This window comes from Neodiprion fabricii, chromosome 4 (genome assembly GCF_021155785.1).
Source record: "Neodiprion fabricii isolate iyNeoFabr1 chromosome 4, iyNeoFabr1.1, whole genome shotgun sequence".
NCBI classification, from domain to species: Eukaryota; Metazoa; Arthropoda; class Insecta; order Hymenoptera; family Diprionidae; genus Neodiprion; species Neodiprion fabricii.
This window is the reverse complement of record NC_060242.1, coordinates 29,440,069-29,465,300: the sequence shown is the minus strand read 5'-3', so window position 1 is coordinate 29,465,300 and position 25,232 is coordinate 29,440,069. Positions and strand designations below refer to the sequence as shown.

The 25,232-nt window shown below is 41.6% G+C and overlaps 1 protein-coding gene across 4 annotated transcripts in view; it reads right to left on the bottom strand.

The window, feature by feature from the left end:
* Positions 1-25,232, bottom strand: part of LOC124180943 (synaptotagmin-7) — a 206,071-nt gene that overhangs the window by 98,633 nt on the left and 82,206 nt on the right. For 3 of the 4 annotated variants that reach the window (XM_046566914.1, XM_046566913.1, XM_046566912.1), the window contains exon 3: positions 12,451-12,695. In XM_046566914.1, coding sequence (XP_046422870.1) covers positions 12,451-12,689 — 239 coding nt within the window. In that variant the 5' untranslated portion in view covers positions 12,690-12,695. Of the gene's footprint in view, positions 1-12,450; positions 12,696-22,902; positions 23,091-23,853; positions 23,922-25,232 lie in introns of those variants that run through there. The other variant, XM_046566911.1, reaches the window with a different exon arrangement.

Here is a 25,232-nt window from a genome sequence, read left to right as displayed (position 1 = left end):
AGGAATCGCGTCGATAGAAATTCAAGGGCTGACGATACACAGCCGTGTGTAACACACCTTAGCGTGTGTGTGTGTGTGTGTGTGTAGACGGATAAATCACGAACGGTCACTACCCGTAACGCGACACACATTGCTGGCTCTGACAAGCCAGCTATGAGTTACAGTCATTCTCGTCCCTTGGCAAAGGGATGCCAACCGAAACACGCGATATTTAAGCACCGAGATACCCGTGGCGCAAACCGCGGTGTATACGCTCATAACGTTTGCAGATTAGTGAGGAACTCGGCGCGGCTACAGCTTATTCAAATGGCATCCGAATTATTATATCCATGCCCGTCTGGGTCAACGCCGGTTTTATGTACACTTAAGCGGCTGTATATATTCAGAGCGGATTTCTGACCGCGGTTGGGAATATATCTGTGTAAAAAAAGATATAAATCATAAGATGTTGTCGGTATTCCAACTGCAGACTTATGTGAAGAATCGTGGTTTTCAAAATACGGCGTGTAAGGTATTTTATCGGTCCAAAAAATTGGAGAATAAAGAGAGAACATTTCGTCGAAAGTACACGTGTCACTCAAATTATAACTTACATTCGGTGACGGACCACATTGAATGCATCAGTACACGTAACGGTTCCGTTAGAAATTCCGAAAATGTAAACGTTAAGTTACTTTTCTTACACCGATGTTTAAAATTATTCAGAAGCTGTTGTAAGAACGTATTATTTTTCTTCTTAGGTGAATATCCGTGGGAGTGAAGAGGCTTCGGGATTTTGCTTAAGCGGCAGAGTTTGAGAGGCGAGTTTGATGCCTCGTGAAAAATGTGAAAAATTTTTTCGGTCTTTTCGTAACGTTGTATGTGTAGCTCGATAGTATATTCCTATCAAGTATTTTGTCTGAAACATTTTCTCGAACAACGATCAATAAACTTGACTGAAAAACGAAATGGGTGGGCAAACAGGCTGTGGGTACATATTTTCCTTGAGTATATATATAACATACCTCTTACTAGACTCCAGGGTGATCTTACCTTTTCTCGAAATGTTGAATATTTGCACAAAAAGGTCAAGGATTAAACGAACAAAAAGTTCGAAATGTTGAAACAGCCCTGATGGGTTATAAACACAGGAAACTCGTATTCTCGAAGGTGTAACAAAACACGAATACAATTCCTTTCAAATTTCGAGAGAATCATTCTTGTAACGAATTCGAGACGATGAAATTTGATGCGAATTTCAAGATCGATGATATATCAGATGTCCCAATATCTGATCAGTCGAAGCAAAATTTTTGTAAACATCTTTCCGTGTATGCAACTGACTATGAAAGTTGTAATGGATAATTGAAAACTGTCTGCGCCGGTCTATGAGTGATTAGAAATTCGGGTACCTAAAATTCATTCGAAAATTACTGAAGAACTGGATTACTTTTGTTTTCGTAGTTTTGCGGCACTTTTTTTAAGAAGAAAAAAAAAAACCAAGAAAATACTGATAAATTCAGCACTCTAAAATGTCGCGTATTTGATTCACGAAACTTTCAGAACTACTCTCAAGAGTTGCAAAATCCCCAAAGTCCGAGAGGTCAAGAACTCGATTCCGAATCTCAGTTTCCGACAACGACAACAAAGCGAAGAACAAGAGTTGCGCACAATCCGGTCCACGAAGGTTGTAACCAAGGATGAACAGGGTTGAAGTTTAATCCGATCCGGATCGGCGGAGCAACGGATAAAACACCCTGCGGAGAAGACATGCATGCAGGTAGCATATACCAGCAATGTAAGTTTGACGGTGCACGGTTTACGCTTTCCGCTTCCCGCGCGATCCTGCAGTAATGCGTTTTCCTATCATTTATGATTTAGTGTCTGCCACCCCCGGCGTATCGGTGTCGGCGGGGCGAGGGTGCGAAGGGGGGCGAGCCGCGACCGAATGGTTCGATACCTCGGACTCTTCCCGGTCCTCGCATTCGACATTTACGACTTGGAACCGGGCCGGTTATCGCGAACCGCATTGCTCGGCCAAACAATTTTTCCACCCTTTCCGCCTATATCTCTAGCCTCAATAAACGCTCTCACTGGTGCTTAATACGATCTGTGAAAGATCGGATTCGGATCGGAAGCTATAATCTGCACCAGGCAACGGAATCCTCTGCAGATTGCAGCTGGCAAGAGCTGTTGTCGCTGGAAAATTAAACGTGCGAAATGCAAAGTACGTCGAATAAATGAACCACGTAAGAATACCACGAATAACGACTAGCTGCTTCATTAAACACAATCAACAGTCGTACCGCGGACTGAGGAGTCGGGTTTAAATTAGTTCGGGAATCGGTTGAAATTGAAAGTGGCGCGCGTCGTTGATTTTAACGGCTCATCAAACTTCCTTGAGTATAACGGTGAAACCGACGCGGTGTTCGAGACCCTTTCGTCCCTGAAAACACGAAGTTCCCTGCCTACACAAACGTACCGATACTCGAGTGCAATTGTAACGGTCCTACAACTCGTTCGCAAGTTTACGAAAACTCCATTTCTCTTTACTCCGACGTACGTGTTGTGACCTTATCAACCCCTCGCTTGACCCAGATCATAAAAAAGGCAATTACGCGGAACACGAGTACGTGAGACAGATTTCGTTTGCATCAATTTGTCGTAGAAGCACATTTGCCTCGTTGGATGGTATCGGAGTGCCTGAAATTGCGTACAATTGAATTGCTCGGGACTTTTGGGGAACGAGTAGACGAGTTAGGGGATTCGGCGACGTGCGGATCGACCCGTGTTGGCCTAATTACAGGTTCCTCTCAAATTATCGTCGAACCGTAAATTCGAGAAGGAGGAATAGTAACCGCGTATATCGGAGTTTCTGGGACCGCATTACAAAGTATTTTAATCAGGTTGTTCAAATTGGGTTCAATCGCACTGGAGACTGTCGAATAAAAATTTCAGTCACCCATTAAATAACGCGCTGCGCTAGAGAGTCGAATTCCAACCCTCTTCTGCCCCATTCTTAGATACCGTCGGCAGAATCACTTTTCAGCACAGGGACATTGGGATGCCGAACAAATAACCAAGATGAAACGAACACAGCAGGGTTAAAGGTAACTTCGGAAGGTTTGTTTTACCGGGCAATGAACACTATACTCATTCCAGGCTACACACGGTACGCGATTTTACCAACGAGGCTAGAACAATCCCCTTAATTGTCGGTGTACACGCGTACGAATTGAATGAAACGGATACCGAGCACCTGATTTAGATTCGCGTAGCTGATCCTCACCCTTGGTGTAATAATAACATCAAAGCTTTCACTCGCTGTCCAGATCCAGATTAGTTTCGCCTAGATTTTGGGTTATTGGAAGTGGTACATATCTGAGGTAAATATGTGTGAAGCTGGAATATTTGAGCCAGCGTTATTTCGGCAAGAAGAAAAATACAGAAACGAGTCGGAGAATTCACGGATGACGAGAAGAAAAATATACAAGTTACAATATCAGCTACCACCCGGAATACTCTAGGTAAAAAGCACGGAGCAGGGCAAAGTTTCCAGGCGGGTGCAAACAATCGAGAAAAAGAAATTTGCGGAATGGTCTGCAACGCGAGTGAGAAAATGGAAGAAAGAAATTCACGATGTAAAGAAACAGAGTAGGGTGAGAGTACCCGAAGACAAACGAAGCTTTGGAATATGTATCCCCAAACGGCCCATAGATGCAGAGCTTCCAGTGAAACGGCGGAACCCTTTACTTTAGCAGAAAATCTTTCTCGAGGAACTCTATGCCGAGAAAATGAGTATCTCGTATATGTACTTGCTCTGTCCATTTGGCCGTAGCGGCAGACGATACGACTGCGAAGAGGGTATCCAACAAAAACACCGAAAGATATAAAACGAGGGAGCGAATATTCCTCGAGGCCAGATTACGTCCAGAGCTCAATTTTCTCCAAAAGGGCGACTGCCGTAAAATCGGCTGATTTCGGGCTGATCAGAGCGCTAAATGTAACGGACTTGCGATCCTCGAAGCGCGGCGGAAAAGCCTACGTTGAGTTGTTTTCATTGTGTGCAAACTACACGGGAACACCGGCCGATAAGACATACGACAGGCAGTTTCGTCGGGCGGAAAGTTGCAGGAAAACTTGAAATCGAACTCGGTAGCTTCGCCGAGCTTGGCTTGAACAGTGCAGGCATTATATCCAAGCTGCCACCGATCCGTGTCCTCGTCTACTCGCCAGTGCAGCTCGCACATTCTACATACCATGCACGACGATCAATATGCGAGTTGGAGAGAGTCGGCTGACACGGAGAAGAAGGACGAAATCATTACCAAACTGCGTACATACGTACGTACGTGGGGGGATGATGCGTCACCGTCGCAGGGCTTCGGCACGCGATACATCAAACGAGGCTAACGGGAACGATGAGAAAGCATGATTACCCCATGCCTTTCCAATTAATCGTACGTCGCATGGTTGTCCCAGAATTTTGGCATCGGATAGAGAAGTAGAAACGCGTAATGAGTGCGAGCGAAGGTATCAGCAGCGAAGGTCGACGCCTGGCAAATACTTGTCGTGGGAGTAAAGAACAGTAACACTGTTTAATGGTGTACCGTTGCGATTAATTCCCCCTACAAATAAGCGAGAGTTCATCGAAGCTCTACAAACGAGGTAATTCATTAGCGACAAGAACTGTCAACCGCCAGCCTCGCCTTCAATTCGGTTGAGTAACGCCCGATCGCGACGGAAGCTGGGCCTGCAGTTTCTTTTCGGTAATTTGATGAACCAAGGATTTTGTCGAGTCACTGAATTTACGGCGAGTTTCTATACCGTGAAAATTTGGGCGAAACAATGGAGGTGCTCAGTGCTCGCTGACCTACCGTTGCACGCGTTGTATACCAATACTTTGTAGGCTTATACCCACCTAATTTTTCTCGCTTCCCGTCACTCTCTGTATTCGCAAAAAACAATCCCAGGAATAACGACACGCCGGTAAATAATACCTACTCCTGATAATGACTGTGCGGTAAGGAAAAAAGAACGGGTGCCGAAATTCTGCGCATCGGGATCTTCGTGCGGATGATTTCGAAGATTTATGTTACACGGACGAATTTGCAATATATTGCGTCGACGGAGTTGGCACAAGTGCTGTTGAAGGTGACGTATTTTTAGACAATGTCGTGCGTTCGTGTTGTACCATTCTGAATCGAAGGACTCTCGTGAGCATAATTCTGAAGATGGAGGGCAGAGCGGAATGTGGCCTGAAAGAATCCGAAGATAACAAACCGCGGTGTTTGAATTGCAAGTGTGCCGTTTATTCGGCGAGTTTTCGAAGTAGTTTTGAGCCAAGGCTAAACCTGTGTACAGAAGTAACAAGGCATAGGCCGTGTAACCCGCCAAGTTTCAACTCTAAACAAGGATCGCCGTGACGCTGGGGTAGTGTTAAGACCTTTCGGAGTCGGAGTTTGAAAGGTTGTGCCACGGAAGCGGCGGGAGCGGAAAATAGCCGTCTAAACTTTGGCCAACGTTACAGGCGCTCGCGTAAAAAGCTTTACGGAAGCACTTAGCCGACGTGCAAATACACCAGATATATGTGCTTGCGTATGTTCTAAGACGAAAATATATGATCCACGTAAGTGTCACGTGACAATTATCGCACCCCGGCATGTATCGCGAGTTTGTATTTTGGCTCTTTTGCATGATGTTTATGTATCGCGATGCGAAAACTTTTCGTTTTAACCATCAACGCGTTCGTAGCTTCTGGATGAAAAAAGTTTTCCCGTTCAACGTGAACTGTCGGCGAGGATTCCGGCGGCGGAATAACGAGGCTTTCGGATTGTATGAGGGAGGAAAGTAACGTATGAACGACGTATCGACTTGTAAAATAGCTCAATTCACTTGGCGTTGCGGCAAACCAGCTAATATCACTCAAATAAATTTTACCCGTAAAGTAGACGGGGGTTCGGGATCTGTGATTCATGATCAAAGTTTATGAGAATTAAAAATGTGCGGGTCATTTTTTTCTCATCATCTTTCTCAATTAATTATAATTCATAACAAAAAGCTCCATTAAACCCGGACAATTTTTCATCTCTTTATTATATTCCTGGAGAGGCGACAGCCGTCATCTCTTTCATTATCATGAAAAATATAATAATCATCATCTTTTCACTATCCTGACAATAATCTTTCAACGTTCTTTTGTTTCTCAATGCGACAGCTCGCCTTCCCTTGCGAGCTTTTGTCCCGCCCCGCAATTCAACGCGTTATTTCAGTTTATCCATCTCACTTTAGGCACATCCTTCTCTCTCCCTCGGCCTCTTGCTTAACTATGGCCCGTCATGCCCCGCGGCGACAAACTTTCCGCTTTTACAGTCACACGGCTAACAAAATTCTCCTCATTTCCAAACCGTAACCATAACGATGTTCAGACGCTCTTATAATACCGGACTCTTGCGGAATATTCCTCATACCCGAAATCCGAGACACGCAATGAATCTGCATGTGCAAAATCTGTCCAATTCACTGCAGGTATAGTAAATTAAGCACTTTACACTCTTGTCTACATGTCGAGTTCACGCTCAAAGTAGGCTAAAGTCGGCACTGTATAGCGCAGCCAGGGATCGGATAGAAACTCGCTCCACGAATCTATGGGTATCACGTGCATGGGTACATATCTACAAGCCCGGGTTTCCGTACGGTATACATATGATGTACGTAAGTAAGGATAACGTATGTGTATAAACTCAGGTCGACAGATTCGGCGGCGCAGTGACCGAGAGAGACAAATTTACCCGATAGCAAAGCAACTCGGCGTTACATAAAAACCGATACCTTATACTTTTGTCGTTGATAAATTTGTGCACTACCGGGAATCGAATCGGTTAACTGCCAAAGTGTGTCTAATACGTAATAAACGAGCAATACGAGGCCGCTTCTGGATACAGATTACTGTATCGATATTTTACCGACACTCCCAAGAGACAAACCTTTCTTCTTGAACGTTCTGAAAAAACGTTTGTGTCTTGAGAGTGTCGGTAAGATGTGGTCACAAGAATTTGTATTACTTACTACTCACAATTAACCCTAATAGGCAAATTGTGGTGAACTTCACCCTAAACATTTTTCAAACTTCTCATAGAGTCCATTAGTCGTGGAAATGGGCTTCGTGGCGCATTTCTTCATGCGGAATGAAGACCTTTTTTCGACATTTTTGAAGCTTTCTTCAACTCCGCCGATGTTTTACTAATATTCAAACAATTAATTTCGGTTAGGAAAACTGAGAAATCTTTTTCTGCGATCTTAAAACAATACCTAGTTGCTATATTTAGATTTTTAGAACTCATTTTTGAAGCCAAATATCACGTTTAACCTACTAAAGTTAATAATTTCTTCCCGCACCCTGCAATACGTATCAGCATCAGCCATCCAGGAGGCGGCAGTTCCTGCGTATGCACAATCTGTTTGCTACCGAATATCCGCGGATTCTCGTAAATATCGAACCCACCTATCGCGTCCTGGACCGATAACAACTGGTGGCGATGGCGAGGCGGCTCCGTTTGCAGTTTCCTCGTAAACTACGGATTTCGCAAACAGCTTGCGCTGCGGAACCACACGCTTTTATAAAAATATAAACTGAACTCGTATATAATGCAATAATGATACGCGCGACACGTTCTGCGCTTGCTGCAGACGCGTTTTCCGCCCCTGTATGTTTTTTCGGAGAAGGATCTTTTGCGTTTTGGTTTTCCCCGCAGCGTAGGTGTGTTAGATATATGGGATTCACTTTTTTATTTTGTTATTTCATTTTCTTTTGATAAGTTGACGAAAAGAGGGAACTAGGCACGGGATGAGCGTGAGATTTTCATTATTTTGACGAGAAAAAGTGAATCCCATACATCCAACGCATCTGACATTCAGAAATGGAATGTCACTTTTCAGCTGGTGCTGCATCCTTGAAGAAAAAATGCGGAAGGCTTTCAACTTTCGTATATTATACTTGTATATCCATAATTATCATAAATTGGGTATTCATTATGCGCCCGTACAACAATTATAAACGTTCGCGATTGAACTTCGCTGTGCAGCCGTCTATTATTCTTTCGTAATATAAGTGCGATAATTATTACGGCCGTCGTTTGTGTATAATAACAAGTAAAAGTTCTCTAATAATAGCAACAATGGACGCCGTACAATGCCGAATTGAAATAGTTATCGACAATAGCGGGTTATAAATGTACGGTAACGGTAACGATATTTATTGAGGTTGATTTAATGCACGATCACTGTAAAAATTTCACTGCCTATCCTAAAATATACGGTAAAAATTCATCACCCCACGATAATGTGCAGTTAATGCATGAAGGTACGAAGCTGTTTTTTTTTACACGCGGCGACGTGACAATGGGGCCGATAATTATATATTGATGTCAAGCTAGAATAGAGAGTATAGAAGGCCAGACTAGACCAGACTATCATCGCCACAGAGGCGAAGGAATGATGACAAAGATATCCGACGGTCGAAAGGTCGAGACTTAATTTTCCCGATAACGTGATAAACACCGTCGATCCGGCTAAAACCGCAACGTTAAGATTCAATAACGCAAACTCGGGTCAATTGCTGAGGCAGCGAGCCGTTTGCTTCCCAATTGTTTAATCATGCCGTAGCTCAGGCGAGTGCAGAGGGTCTTTAAGTCCCGTTTCATCACCAATAACCGGACGTGTGGCCTGCACGTGCCTTATATTCGAGTTGAAATTACGCTGCGAAGCAATATAAGCTCGTCTAGTTTACCCTTGACCGCAATTTCGGCTTAATTCTGAAGTCGATGAGTGTTTAGGCGAGATAGAATAGCTTTTCCTCTTTTTTCTTTCTGAATCAGGTACGCAGAGTACCTGTTTCATCCCTTGGGTGAAACGCAATTTTCTCAGACACATGGAATAATCATCAGCACCATCTGATGGGAATAATGTGAATACCAAAAATTTCATATCGTACAAATTTTCATGAGTCTCATTGTCAGTACGGCAGAAGGCTCGGAGGTAACGCGTGTAGATTGAACTGGAAATCCTCTGTACCAGAGTCAAAGAACTTTCTCCTTCATAAAAAAAATGTACATTAAAGTATTTTCAAAAGTTACTCAACTGCATAGAAATATATTTCTGAATTTTCTGACAATTAGTACAGCTACCTTTTATTCTGCTCGTTGGACCTAACAGTATTTTTCATTCTCCGCAGTTGTCATGCCATATTTCTATAGACATTGATCTTGAATTGATTATATTGATCAAAAATCTCCACTAGGTTGACTGGGAAAATCCACGTGTGTGATCCAATTAAAGAATTATTTTTTTTTCAACTACCTTATATTTCTAAGCGTTCAGAAAAAAGAGGATATTGGAAGATGCTGAGTTTTTTTTTGATCCGACAAACTACCGTGAATGCAAAAATTCAACATTCAGCTGCCACAAATTTATGGCAGCGACAATATTAGCTGTTTCCTCGCATAGCGGGATCATCATTGTTGGAAGACGTGTGTGAATGTGCACGAGTTTCCTGCCAGTGTTTCGAATTTGCACGATATCACGTATCCTATTCCCGCCTCCATTGTCACAACGCCTGTTTCGCAACCGCGAAACATTCCGCGACTAAGTTATGTGTAGGATTGTGTGAGCGTTCCATCTGCCCATGTATGACATACTGCGAGTTCTTCGAGTTGTTGAATATACCTAACAAGTGACGTACTTATGTGTAGTACAAAGTTTCGCAACTAACAATAATATGAAGATCTTTTGCACGGCGCGTTTCCGTTCCTTAGACGAAGTTACCAAGAGACAATTTCCCTGATTGCCTAGATATGCTGATTCAACCCCCATACGAATCATGAACGTCAAATATCCGTGAAGAGAGTTTGGGCGTTCTGAATTATTCAAACACGGTGCCCTCATCCATATCGATTTCGAATTTCGTTCGATCCTTCTCGCGATTTTCATCATCGTATTATCATAAAAGTCAGTACGTATATGATATTTTTATATGCATTTTGAAAACCCTATATGGAAATCCAATAGTCAAAAGTAGTACACATATGCCTTCTATTCTCTGCACGCTCGCGATACTATTACTTGGACAAGAAAAAGATAGTTTTCGTTTTAAGCAGTTCGTCATCCTCGTGCTAAAATTTATAACACACTTTTCGTGTATTTTTTGCTACCACTTTCGACATCTCGTACACCGGATCGCCAGATCCTGATGGATAGTTGTTTGATGCCTTCTTTTAATTCGTTCGCTGACGCAGTTTCCCTCAGCGAAATTCCAAATTCTAAGATTGATAGCTTCAAGAGCCTGAGCTTGTTCCGGTATCCACGGCCTTTCCCCGTCAATCGCTTCGATGATCATCACTAATTCATTAGACGCCGGAAAAAAAAAACCACAACCCTTGAATATTTCACGGCTGACGATCGACTAGGTTTGCTTCGCGAAGGGCACTCAAATAACTTTGGGTTTAAGGTTTTTTCTCAACAAGAACGATGAATTCTCCTTCACGTTACGCATACGCGCGTATACACATATACATGTATATGTAAGCTGGAAATGTAGACGTTCTTGAATTTTTTTCCAAACGTAATTAATGACGTTCCTTCTTCACGCCATGTGCAGGGTATTATTTCGTCTGTTTTTACCATATGTAGAGAAACTTTGCAAAAACAACGCATTCCTTGCCTTTATTTACATTGGAATCAAGGATTAAGACTTTAGCCTAACATAAGTATAAGTTTTGATAAATTTTTCGAGCTCAAAAAAGCTATTAACGCGGATAAATGTAAAGTTGCTACAGCAAATCTGACGTCATCCCTGCTGAGATTTCACACAATCTATGAAATTTGTCACTTGCGTCATTAATTATACCGTGGAAATGATTTTCTCGGCAGCTTGCAGTAACGAAGGTAACAGTTCGATGGCAGATAAACCGGCGATGTTGAATTGAAAATATTTTGTCACTCGAGCTTTTCATCCGTCGGTAAAGAGTGAAAACAGTAAGCTACGTATGCTAAAAGGAAGCTCTTGTTCCTGCAAGCTCCAACAAAAATACTATCACCGTCGTTGTTACCGACAGCGATGTCCTAAAAAGCACTCGACTGTCGGTAAAAATGTCTTTATCGGAATTGGTGGGTTGCTTGCAAGCTCTTTAAGGCTTTTGAGGCCGATATCCAAGGATCCGGCATACTGACATGCTTTTCAGATGGAATATTTCTGCGGATTGATTATCATTTTTCCGCTTTGCTTTACAAGCAAAGCATTGAAACAATTGATATTCCAGAGAAAAGATTGAATTTCCAATTGTTACCTGTTACCTGACTTCGAATATTTCATCTCTAATATAAATTTCACTTTGAGCTTGTAACAGATGTATTGTTAATGACAATAAGACACTGGAACTGAAAATGTATCTTCAACAAACTGTCACACTATTGATTTCACAATTTGATGATGTATATGTATGTGATGATGATTCAATAAATCTTACAATTGATATTTCTATAATTGAATCAATCGAATAGTAAATTCGTTTGTACCGCGATATTGAACTTTGGGATCACAGTGTCATATTCCGAACATAATTGCGTCAACCGGAAAATTGTCGATATAATTAGAAAAGCTAGGATTGGAATCACGTGACTGAACCAAAAATACCCACTGTTCATTCGGACGTTAAATTGTTGTTGCGAATCCAATCTCAAATTTTAGTGAGAAAAAGGACAAACACGAAATATTCTGTTCCAGCAGAGCTTCTGGAACGCTTGGTTAAATCTTTCGATTGTTTCATCTCAGAGACGTACGATGTAACAATATTTCATTTCCTACCGTTTTCACAAAATTGCTACAATACAAATTTCGTAGCAGACCTGCAATGTATAAAATAAATGTCTCAAATCTGTCAAACGTTGAAAAATGGTAGGAGTATATTTTCGCAGGATTGAAAAGACATGACAACTGTAAATTTAGCACATCAGGGACGTAATCGAAAAGGGATTACAACGCACTAAATGCACGAGGCACAAAGCCGCATGGAACAATTTCCATTAATGCCGTCATTCAGGGGTCAGATTCGTCTCTAACTGGTCAGCGTCATCTGGCAGATACCTATATGAGATAGGCCAGGGTGGCTGGCGTCGTCGCAACTAAATGTGGTATGAATACGAAATCCCAGTCTAAAGAGGATTCAAATTTGATTTATCGGTGAGGAAGACTCGGATGCCATTTGGCAATTCGGATGGAAGGTGGAAAAACCATTCCGCGCTTATCGTTGGGCATATCAATCGGCTAAAGAGGTAAAACCGGATGTTATTCATCCGTGTGGAAAACCTGTAATCGATGGTTTTTAACGCTGCGCGTAAAAGCGCGAGGTGTTGGAAAGCGCCTGTTGAACGAAAAGAAAACGGTAAGGGACATGTACATGGAAAGACGAGACTCACCCCAAGGCCTTGGTGCTGATCAGTGGCGTCTTGAGATTCAGGAGGCCGTTTTTCTTCGCAGGAGGCTGAGTTTGGCTTCCCCCAGCTCCGTTTTCGGGCTGCTCTTCGAGGTCGCCATCCCGTTGCTTGGATCTTCGGGCTCTGAGATAAAGCCACGCGGCAAGACCGAATCCAACGAGGACAGCGACGGCACCGACGGTGCCGAATACAGCCGTGAGGATAACGTCCCTTTGCTCCATTCCCACCTGAAAGTATCATTCGAAATGTGAAGAAGAGCAAGAGGGATTCATTTGCTAGATCAAGACACCGCTGACGGATTTTTACCCGCGAATTTCACCGTCGAAAGTCTAGATAAACTGTGAAAGAAATTAACGCTCTGTCGTAATTAACGGTAACGAGGCCGGCTTTTCTCGCTTAGCTAGCTTGGTAATTTTGCACCACCATTTTTTTCCTTTCTCTCTCTCTCTCTCTCACTCTCTCTGTCTCTCTCTCTATCTTTATTTTAACTTATTAATCAACGTTAAACGTGCCGAGAAAGCTCTGAGCACTTAACTGGCCTATCGCGATCGCCCGGAGCCTCAAATGACGATAAGAATGAGTTTGAATAAAAATTTATACTCCCTCGCAATTGGGGCGCGTTGTTTTTAGTAGCAGGTATATATCTGATGTGCACGAAACCCTGTGTTACATCACGATATTTTTAATTCAATTCCTCACAGTTCGCGGAACAACGGGATTTACAAGTGTTTAGGCATGATAATTAAGGGTTCCCAGAATTTTCATCGCCGAGTTAAGTTTCGTCCCCAAAGCTTTCTGTCAATGGCTACCAAGGAATTAATGGGGGTTTTTTAAAAATAAATTCACGAACTCAAACCAACTCCTAGCACACTTATTTCGACTGGCTTCACAAAAGGAGGAGGTTAATTCGTCGCGAATGTTATTTTTTTTTTTATAGTCTAGGGTTCAACATGGTCACACTTTTGACCTACGTTCGTGTCAAGCTCTTATACTTTTTTCTCATGTGTTTTAAAAACGTCGGTAACGAGATAATTAAAATCTCGTCAAAGGTACACGATGAAATGTTCCAACGAGTGTTTCGATAATTGGTCTTCAAGTATGCAGCGATCGCTCGTGAGTTTAATTAAGCATGGACTTGTCGAAATCCATCGTTACAAAAATCACGAGCACCTCGTTTCTGTAGAATTTGATGAAATTTTTTTTTCACCATTCCACAGTCTACCGTACTATCAATATTTTATTTCCAAATCAAGGCAATTCGGCGAAACTTTTACATCTCCAGAACAAATAAAAATGACCGCATGAAAAATGTTTCAACATGTTTTGAGATGTTTAAACCGAGGAACGATGATATATAGTGTCGTGCAGCATGCGCAAAATTGCGTGGAGGAGTTGAATATCCATATTTAACATCAGGATGAGGCAAAGAAAAAGCTCAATGCCACAGCCATGAAAACAGGGCATAAACTGCGTCGATTAGGAAAATGAATGAAAATGTATAAGGCAACAATGTTTAATTATAAGAACCTTATTTTATCCCTTGATTCATTCTTCTTTACTCTGGCTATCTATAAGATTTTGCGTCTTTCGATACATGGATGTGCTATAAGACGCGCCAAGAAGACGCTGGCTGCGTTCGTCATCGAATTATAGCCTGTCTTATAATACTTTACGGCTGTATGCGGTCTGATAATATTTATTCCAGCCCAGCGAATATGAGTGATGCCGGTGAAGTCGGACTATTCGATCATAAACGACCCTTCAACATTTAACTGCCTCATAAAAGAAAAAGAAGAAGTAATACTCAGAAACTTCGGTTTCGCTTTTACACCTTGATTTTATTAATATATAATTATGTTATTTTTCACTCAGCTAATTTTACTTGGCCCTGCGGCAGAGCTGATTTGTAACATTCAACGCTTGGTAATTTTTTGAAATTTGGTATCCCGAAATAATGAAAATTCCCGAAAACACAAACTGCAAAGCTTATGCGAATGTGAAAGTCACAGGCATGAACCAGACGGTAGACATCAAATCCCCTCGCTGACCAAAAGCACCTCAGATTAGTGTTTCTCTGTGAGCTTAACGGTGCTCTGAACTCCGCTGGCCGAGCTGTCAAGTTATTTACCCGTGTCATCGCCACCGGCAGACTTGCCCTTGGACATCAGTTCAGCAACGAGCAAACTTTTGGACGTTCCCGAGAGTTATCAAACGTACTTTTACCTCAAATATCATAGATAAGAATAATAGTAACAGAGTGTTTATCAGAATTAGGCGCGCGTGTAACTAAAAACAAATGAAATTTCACATGCTCGTTCCCCGTTTCTTCAAGGGTTGATCCTCACTCAGATCTTGTATCGACTGATCAAAGCATCTCGTTTGCTAAAAGCTTTTCACCACAGCAGAGACCAGTGACGCGCGGGCAGCGTAGGTTTACGGTTAAATGTATCCTACGTAGGGATTAGAGAAGTTCGCGAAAATTGACAAAATCACCAGCAAACGCTCACGGTTTCTACTTAACATAAGTCTCTTTATCTTCCTTTCGCGATCTGCTCTGATAAAATTTGCCGTTGGGAAAATAGCGTCGACATTTTCCCGTCACGTGTCACAACCCGGACGTTTGCTCCGGGCATTTCAGGGTGTTTTAACCCTCCTAAGGATATCCAAAGATAAAGTAATGATGTTCAATTCACCGATGCTCAACGGAAAGCGGATGATCGAATTAGACATTCGAGATAGTTCAAACAGGTATACAGCCATCTTGTGAAATGGAGTATCCGCCTGTATCTCGAGCATCTTCCAATAGCCTTTCGTATAACGGATGCGATGAGCACCAGATACGTGAGTTAATCGTAATAGTGGCGCAGTCGCCGATTAGCAGGTCGTATATTGTAGTAAACGAGGGCGATCAGACGTGTTTACTTTACCAAACGTGTCTGCGATGTCCCGCTTTCTAGGATTTGATAGAAAATAACTGGGAACGATTTGAGCCGTTCCGCACTTTCATCTTCAGACGGCTGCACAGAGCTGTATATGTATTTTCAGCAAAACTCTGCAGCGTTGCAGCTTGTTCGTTTATAGAAATCAATCGTGAGCACAAAACCTCGAGGAAACCTACGTGGTCGGTTTTGACACGTAATTTCCTTGACGGGCGTTCGTTGCGACGACTTTGAAGATAATCTGCAGCTGAACACCGTTCGTTGTCGGTCACACTGTCCACTTTCATTGCTCGAGAAAGAGCCGGATGAGAGTGTATATTCCAACGAAGGAAAAATGACGGAACGGACATTTTAAGATTGTCTGATGCAGAAAAATACAAGTATAGTCAAACTTAAAAATTGCATGCCGCGAAGGACTGCGAAAAATACATGTTTTTCAATTTATCGACGGCAATATTTTTTCCTTGACGATGGCCAGTGAATCGCTAGACGCAAAACACTGTAAGGTGACGAAATATTTTTCTAACTTTTATACCGTGCTTTTTTTATGGTTTTGTCAAAGTTAGATCAAACTTCGAAGCCACCCGTCTAGACTTTTCACGCTAATGGATAATGCAGTATTTTCTTATGTCTATTTGGAGCTTACAACACTGAACAAGAATATATTCATGCGTAATTACCACGGTTAGTCAAACGTTTCAAGCGTCACGCAGCTGTTTTCAACGTTTATTCAGTGGTATGCAGTAAAAACAATGTATTCGACAAGTAATCACCGCGATTATCCAACCATTAAATTCCAGAGTAGATTGGTGACGCTTGCGCGTTCACTAAACAAAATGATAACGCAAGACTCTTGCCAATTGAATCGATGTTGACGTGACGACGATGTTCGTGTTCAAGAGTAAAAAGATAAAAAAAAAAAACAACATGAAATTAACAATTTTTCTTATTGACACGTCAACTTCTGTGTTCAAATCATGGTCATCCAATTTCAAACCGAATGTTGCATAGATCAGTTACCACCAATATTTTGTGTTTGACAGGATGTTCTTTTTTTGGATGACGCTGGTTGTTTAATTGGAGGAAAAATTAACTGGCGGAAGAAGAAAATAACATTTTATAAATCTGGGGGTTGGAAATGAGGGACTTCAGCCACGAGCCAGAAGAAAATTCAAATAACTCGAGCGTGTGAGGCGTGAAAATGCCCGCCCCAGATGGAAAATAAAATTCTCCACCGTGTTGCAATTCTGATTAACCCCCCTCGACGAGGCGTGCATTAAGTTGAGTCATTAAACGCGGAGGCGTAGCGGGAAATGATATTTACTGTACGGTAGTATCAACCTGAGAGACAGGCCTGAAGTGCAGCGTATGTATAGGTATAGTACCGTGGATACTGACCGGCGAAACATAATCAGGTGAAGTAGAAGTAGAAGACACGGGATTGAGCCCAACGAAATGAATCGGAACTGTGTCGGTCGTTTCAATGGAATAAAAACTGCCTCGGCGATACCCGGTACATAGGTATATAGTATACGATAGACTTGAACGGAAATGAGAAAAGTATAAAAAGAAAGAAACAAGGTTATCCAACAATATTTTTCTCCCTTGTACCGCATCTGAAAATCCCCGTTGGTGGATCATTCGCCGGAGAAACTAATTTCGCAGAAATTCAATCTGTAATTCTATACCTAATTTTGCGACGAAACAATTCGATCTCAATCAGAGCGCATGTCGAGTAGACGATTGTCTTCTGCAGTATTGTTGAAACGATTCAACCTACATGTCATCTCGTGAAACTGGAAACTTTACCTCCCGTTCACCGATGACGCTAGAAATTCTGCATAACAAAGTTGTATACGAGTACGAGTACACTTGAAGTATAAACAATCCTCCATCTGTCCGCTCTGCTTTTCAACGCGATTTTATTTGGATGGAATCTGTGTGGAAGACTTTTTGATCGGCAGGGGAAAAATGTATAATATTTCTGAATTTAAGGGGCAAACCTCGAAAGTCACCAGAGGTTCGAAGAGATGTGCCGTAGATGTGAGATAACGCAAACTGCGTCCTTAAAATTCAGCGGGGATCAACGGATCTGTATGAAAAACCCATGGCACCGCTGTCCTACATCTTATACAGCCACTCTGACCCCACTTTGTCTCCACTAAATAAATCCAACGCCCTTGTTTCGTTGAACGGACTTTTACTACAGCGTGCCATTTGATTGATGGATTTGAAAAACCGAAACACACAATTTTCGAACCTCCATCATATCGTTAATCGTAATCCAAAAGTATCCCGAGCTGATTTTTTTTTTTTTTTTTTTTTTATACCGAGCAGTATGTGTAGGTATATCCGGTGTATTGGACATCCTGCAGATGATGAAATTTTGGCATGAAACAGCGTTATTCCTATTCGAAGGATAAACTCTGAGCCACAGGTATCTTAGGCGAATCTCACGTCACGTTGTCGGTAAAAATATTTCGAGAGGATCTATCACATCGTATTACCGAGAGCGACTCGAAGCTTTCCGTACGACAGACGAAATCGGAAAATCTACGAAAATACCGGAGTCGGAATGTCGCGAAGCGCCGGTATCGTGAAGTGATTCGTTTGATCTTGACATTCGGGGGCACAGCTGCTAATTTTATTGAATCTCGGCTCGGCGTAACACGCGCAGCGTTTTGACACCTCGTTTCAATTTCTCGACGAGTAAGAGTGACGTCTATACACACTACAGAGGTTCGTTTTCAACCCCGTCATATCCACCCGTTGCGCGTTAGTCTTCTCCGTCTGATATCCCGATCATCCATTGATCCGCGCCAGGATGTGTATATGTATTCTGTAATGCCTGGATATCAGCGTGGCCACACTTTGTGGTGAAATGTGTGAGTCGTAGGTAATACGAAACCGAAGAAATAATCGGAAACTAACCCTCCACGAGATGTGAAAGTAAGGCCGTTTATCACGTCAGCGATTGGTCGTCGACGAAAAGCTGATACTATAAATCTCCGGTTGAGGAGATTTGGTTGGCTAAATATCGACACTGAGAATGTAATTTATCAAATTTCTATACTCTTAAGCTGCGAAGATCTCTTTGAAAATACAAAAACAAGAAATATTGAAATTGTAAGCAACGGCGTAGATAACGATACTTTGTTTCAAATCACTTTAAAATGGTTAAAAATCCATAGTAGATTCGTTAAATTTCACAGTATCATGGTTCATTTTATTCAAAATACTATTTCCTACAAAATGGGAATAAAAGTTTCAGGTGAACAAATTTTTTACTACACCCCGTACGGCTGGCGGTAAAAAAGTTGTTGCAAAAAATTCAAGTCTCGACAATATATTACTTTTATTATCGTGTACGATCATCTAGTCACGATTTTGAACAGGTAAAAAGTATGTACCCTGATACGGTATGGAAACAGTGGATATTGATTTTCGTCCGTGTTTGCTCGATGCGTCCATGTGGATGTGTGAGCATATAGCTTGCTCGCCTTTGGTTCATCACGGCAACTCACGGGTTTTTTTTTCTTCTGACACCGTTGACGCTTTTGGTGGGAAAAAATTACTCGACCGTGACACGAAATACAATTTTTTTCTGGTACTCCGGAATTTCTAATTTCTGATGGGAAATGAAAACTTTGTCGATTAGCCAAAAGCAAGATTAGTTCGCTTGTTTCATTCTTTCAGCTGCTTTTGGCGATAAAACAAAGAATCGCGGAAAATTTCTTGGCAAAAATATGGCTCTTGGACTTTCGCCGTTGGAAATTAATCTATCTCACGGATAGTTATTTCGACCCGCATAATTTGGTCCCTGACCGTGATACAAACAGAGGGGAAGCAAACAACTGAGCCTTTCGAGTTTCGGATCAGTGAATTATGGAGATTGTTCGAGAAACAAAACTTTGATTGTTAGCCGTCTATACGTTTCACGTTGCGCGTACATCGAATGCGACAAAATTTTCAGCAAAAGAAAATTTCTACCCAGCATCGTATGATTCAATCGTTTCGTGTTTATACGAATTACGTTACCCGAGTCAATTCCCTTATCGTATAACTTCTATGCAGGACTCGACGATAAATTTACTTCGTTATCTTTTTCCCTTCAAATTTTCTCTCTCATCTTATTCTTCTCCTCCCACTTAAATTTGGCAAAATAGTCAAGCTATATACAACTTTCCTGTAAAGTTGAAAGTTTCCATTGGAAGCTCAAACTCGCCCTGAAAGACACTTTTACTCTATATATTCTCTCTTCCACTCTCGACGAACACTCCGATTTTCATCAGCCTTCAGGTGGCGGTAGAACGAGTTAAATTATAGCTCGATTAGCATAATTGGAAGTCATATAATTGAATACGGCATTGAACAAGCCCTGAATTTGTGGTGTTCGGGACTGGGACAAGAGGCAATTAATATCTGCGTATTCTTGACATAACAGCAATGCAACGTACAAAAACAAAACACAGACTGAGAACGTAGAGTCACGAATTCTTCACGATCGGTTAAATACATTTTCAGTATAACCCACGCGATACGTTTGCATATAATATTTTATTTTCCTTTTAATCTATAACTTTCGGTCAAAACGAATAACGCGGGTGACAATGTTCCGACTTATCATTAATTATTAATTTCATACTCGGTGTTGTGAAGCAGGTCGACTCTAAGTTCAAATCTTATCCGAGAGCTTGAGCTAACGTTTTTCGGAAATAACTTTCCCACGCCCTTATCGGCAACTCTTTCGTTTACCGAATTTTTCCTTCTCAAATTTCAAAGCCTTTAATTTAACTCGAAAATGACGATCAACAACCTCGACTAAACGGGAACCACCTAACAAACAGGGCAAAGCGATGGCAGACCAAATTATGAAGTTTCGAGTACCCACACGGAGCGCAGACAGTAACTCTATGGACGGTCGATACCGCAGGTGAACTTGGCTGTACATAGGTGTTAGATTTGCCGCATACACATCTACCTGCGTACAACACGTACACCTTGTACCTATTATGCCTGGAGGTATTGCCGGAGGTAGAAACGGTGCAATAGCGAGGTTACCCTGCAGAAATAGCTGTCTACGATGCATGTTGGAGGGCTCAAAGCCGGAGAGGTCGTCATATGCTTTCGCCATGCAATTATTGCGCCGGCAATTTCAAGGGAAGAAATTACTTCCCCTCCTCTGACCATTCTCTTTACGCGTAAAAAGTATTTACGTTACGTGTTCCCGGAATGCGAGCGACGTAACGAAGCCGCGGAGTAACTTGACCGAGGAATCCCTTTGAAATTCGCGTTTTTCCCTCCCTCGTTTTTCGTTCACCGCAGAAGAATCTCGACGGAAATTTTTTCCCCCGAGTTTTAGGTACCTACAAGGAAACAGGCCACCGCTGTTCAACGAACAAAATTCAAGGCACCTGTTACTTGACGTACCATATATATGTATGTATGATGCGATCTAGCTATTTCCCTACGAGGAAAATATTGTACGTACTGGAGCTCTTTAGAATTTGTGGCGAAAAAAATAAACCGATTTCGTATACATATATCTCAACGATTAATTCATCCCGACTTTTTTTTTGTACATATTATATTTTGCCACATTTCTATCGGTATGACATGGCGCGAAGCGTCTGGCTGCAGATATGCGCAGAGTGATCAATTAAATAAACGATAAATAATATTCAGAGTGCGACAAATATCCAATATCAAATTAATTCATTATTCTGCATAAATAAACGATGAAAGAATGGAATAAAATAAGAATACAGAGAGCAATTCTCTCCGAGAAGTATAAACGTTTGAATATTCTGACTAGCGAAAAGATGCCTCGAGGATCTATCAATATTGAAATGTTTCACGTAACTCTGAAAGGTACCGAGTCACCTATATTGAATACACAGCAGCTTTTTTTTCGCACAAAGCTGACATCTGTAGGATTCTTCCTCGTGTCCTTGCGTATACTATGCCAATTTAAACGGTATCCTGAAGTCGACGAAGCGAATAAAATTAGTCACTAATTATCACGCCGTTGAAACTCGTAGGATGTTTGTTAATAAATCCGCTCGCCCTACCGAATAATATATCCGTTTGCGTTGTAGATTGGAATATTAATGCATTAACGAGTGGGCAGTTGGAATCCCGCTTGGCCGGTTCTGTTTGTTCGGAACCTGGTCCCTGGGTGTTCAGGGAGATTCAAAAACGAGTGGGTGAAAATCTTGAGGTTAATTATTCATGTTAACGTTGCTGCTCGCTACTTCCGCCGGTATATAACCACAGAAATCAACCGAGCCGGGTGCCTTCGAGCGTTTTTCAGCATATAAATTACTCGTTCACAATTTTTACGTTCTCTGGTATACGTGGATATTTTTCATGTTCCGCAACCAATATACGCAAACAAAGTATCAAATGATACGCCATTAATGGAAGAAATTACGTGTGAGATTTGAAAATCTTCATTAAATGCTTAAAATTTTTTCACACTTTTTGCAGAATGTCAAGGTGCTTGTCCGTCTGTTTTTTTCTATTTTACTTTCTAAGATTTTATCTACCTTGACTCGGTAACTTGAATGGCGAGTACATGATTCAAAGTTACGCACGTGCGGGACAACGTTTGCTCGCCGAATGGAAAAAGCTGCAGCTCTCACGCAGGTTATAAATTTCAAGAAAAGGTTTACACGAAACGAAATTTAAAGACATGCGTGAGTAATGCGAGGGTGAAAATTCGAGAGAACAACGTTTCGTGGTTGCAGATTAGCGGAGATGCGACAAGACGCGCAGTAATAATCCAGCAAAAGTGCACCGGAATATAAGTAGTGAAAATCGCCGTTATAGCCGGACCTGGACCTTCGAAACTGGATTTCATCTATTCATTCCCATTTATCCCGATGTAGATTTCAATTCCAAATCGATAAGTCGAAAGAAATATTTCAACGCGTCCACGTCCTGATTGATACGTCGTACATAAACTGCCTCATACCCTTCTTGAATTATTCATTTTTTATCGACAGTTTTTGATGTATAAGCTGTATTAAGAATTACAGCTTCTGCACATTTTTGATAAGAGGTAAAGGATTATTTCTACTTAAAAAGCAGAACGCTTTGCCTCCAACTCACGTATATTTGCGAGGAAGCGTTCAGTAACGCAACATATAGTAACGTAACAACAAAATAAAAATATTAATCCAGCGATAGAATAACGAGTTTGGTAGATATTTTAACAAAAATACGGCGGTCGGTAACTCGTGGAAAAATTGTACCGGCGAAATGAGGCGAGTTATGAACGAACCGCAAAATGGGATGTACTCGCTATATTGGCTTTTGAATCCTTTAATATCATCTGCTTTAAACTGCGGTAAAGAAAAGGATTCGTCACATTCCGCCAAAATGTTTCGGATCGGTTTTGCAGGAAAAATGAAGTACCAACTTCTCGAAGTACGAAAGAAATAATTAAACATGCGACAAGTCCGTGAACTAATTGTTGTCGAGTAGTACTTACAAATTTTCGGGCTCGAACGGCTGGGTCCACTGCTCGTGGTGGGCCCACAGAGTTTGGGTCCAGTTCCGAAAAGTACTGGCCCACAAGTCCCATGTGAACCATATTGCCGGATTCCTTATATTACAACTGGCCGGGATCTTCTGTCACTTTATATTTATTTTTAAATTTGGTCAAGGGTTTCAGAATCACTAAAAAAATACAACAGTAAGATAATTTTTACGAAAAACCACGTAGTTTTCGTTTCACCGAGAATTTTGATACGACTTTCGTATTCCGTGAATTCACTGAACGGCACGTTTTCATTCCAAAGAAACACGATCGCCTCAAAAGAACAATGCGTAACAATTTTACCGAAATTGCATTAATCCATTCCCCACGGCAGCAAGGCAGGAAGCACTTCGATCGTATGAATATGCAATCGTTGATCAATTAACGAACGCCGATGAAGGGAAACTTCGATGCGTTCTCGCAAATATTTACAATTTGTTAAACCGAGGTTAGCAGACGAAAAACGCGAGGGAATGAAGAGAATAAAATTAAGCCACGTAACGATCGTCGAAATGAATTTCCACTCTCGGAGATTGAGCTAGTCAATTCAACACTTAACGCCCTCACGCGTGTTATTAACTGGAAATAATGAGCTTGCGGAGCGGATCTTACCGAGGAGAAAAAATTCCAATCACGAAGCGACCCGCGGTGTTAATTGCACTTGTTATCCGAGGATACGGAGACTTGTCTCGCCGGAAATAAAGTCGTGCGACCGAGATGAAAAAGAAGAAACGAAAATAAAACATTCACGCCACGAGAGAACAACGAGTCGTCTTACGGAAAAGATCGACAAGGACTTTTCTCGTTGAACAAAAATTTGGCAACCACGTGACGCAGTCGAATTCACGGTTACCGTAAAGCAGGCATTCGACTTTCGTCGTATGCGATGAAAGAAGAAATCACCTTTCAAACCTCAGTTAGTTATAAGGGTTTTCCGCACGATGCCCCACTGCCGGCAGGATCAACTTGCTCTCGGGGAATGTTGGCAGAAATCCGCACGACTCTGGGAACTTCGAGTGAACTCGGAAAGGTTCGGCTATCGGCGTGTGTTGGTTGCATGCACCATGTATAAACCGCCATGCCATGACCCGCGTAACGCGGAGCTTTTCTTTGTTTATTTACTATCGTGTGACCCTCCAGCCTTTAACTGCACAGGCATCATTTGTTTCAATCGCTTAGATTATCCGTCCGTCCACACTCTCCGTTATTTCCGATATCGGTTTACATCCCGCGGTCAGGGTCTTCCGTTATTGGCCGACAGAAAACACGGCCACTCAATTCCACGCTGGAATTTATTATATTTGCAGGCTGAACGTTTCGCACAATAACTTGCAAGCATCGTGTTGAAACAACATACCAGCAGAATTAAGGAGAAAAAATGTAAAATGAGTATTCGTGGAAATAATATATCTGAAGTTGATTTAGTTCTAAATACCTCATCGAACATCATATGTATTGGAAAATTTTTACTACTGTGTAAAGTAAATTCGAAGATTTCGATTTCACTCTGTCACAAATAGATTTTCAGAAGAAAATTTACACCAGAATGACGGTTTTGGCCGAAAAAAAATCACTTTAATTAACAATTTAGGATCGATGAATTTACATGACAAATATTTGGAAAACCGAAATTGAAGCAATACATGTACAGTGTTCTCGGAAACACATTACACATTTATTCGGAATCGATCAGCGTGCTGAATTTGACTGTTTGCAAGCACCGTACGCCGAAGTGGTTTTTTACAGCCTTATAAAATCTCACGGTCTATTCATAAAGCGAAACGAATTTTATGCCGAGTAAGTCTGCGTCAGTTGTGTTAAACAAACGGAGAATAAGTTGCAAATGTTATTCCGCGAAGCACATCGTTCAACGTTTGCAACAAATTTTGTTGACATAAAATCTTAGATATAACGTACTTAAGTACAATTAAGTACATTCCAAGAGCTTTTGTCAACTCGCAGCGATATTTGGAGAAAGCTGTTTACGTTTATCGGCAAACTTTCCCTCGACTATGTTCAATAGCTTCGCTTGCTATCGAGGCTACGTTGATAATAATACTGTTAAATTTCTGGCGAAAGCCGAAGAACAATCGATCGGAATAATCGCAGCGATATGAGCTGGAAATTTTTCTTGCTTTTCAAGTCAATTATTTAGACTCAGCGGTACAAGATGAAACCGTTGAAAAAATTAGTTCAATAGCTTCGTGGGTGGTAATAAATTCTCAAAATATCTATTTTTATTTTCTCCGAGTGGAAGGGAAACCCGCTACACACGCATTCTA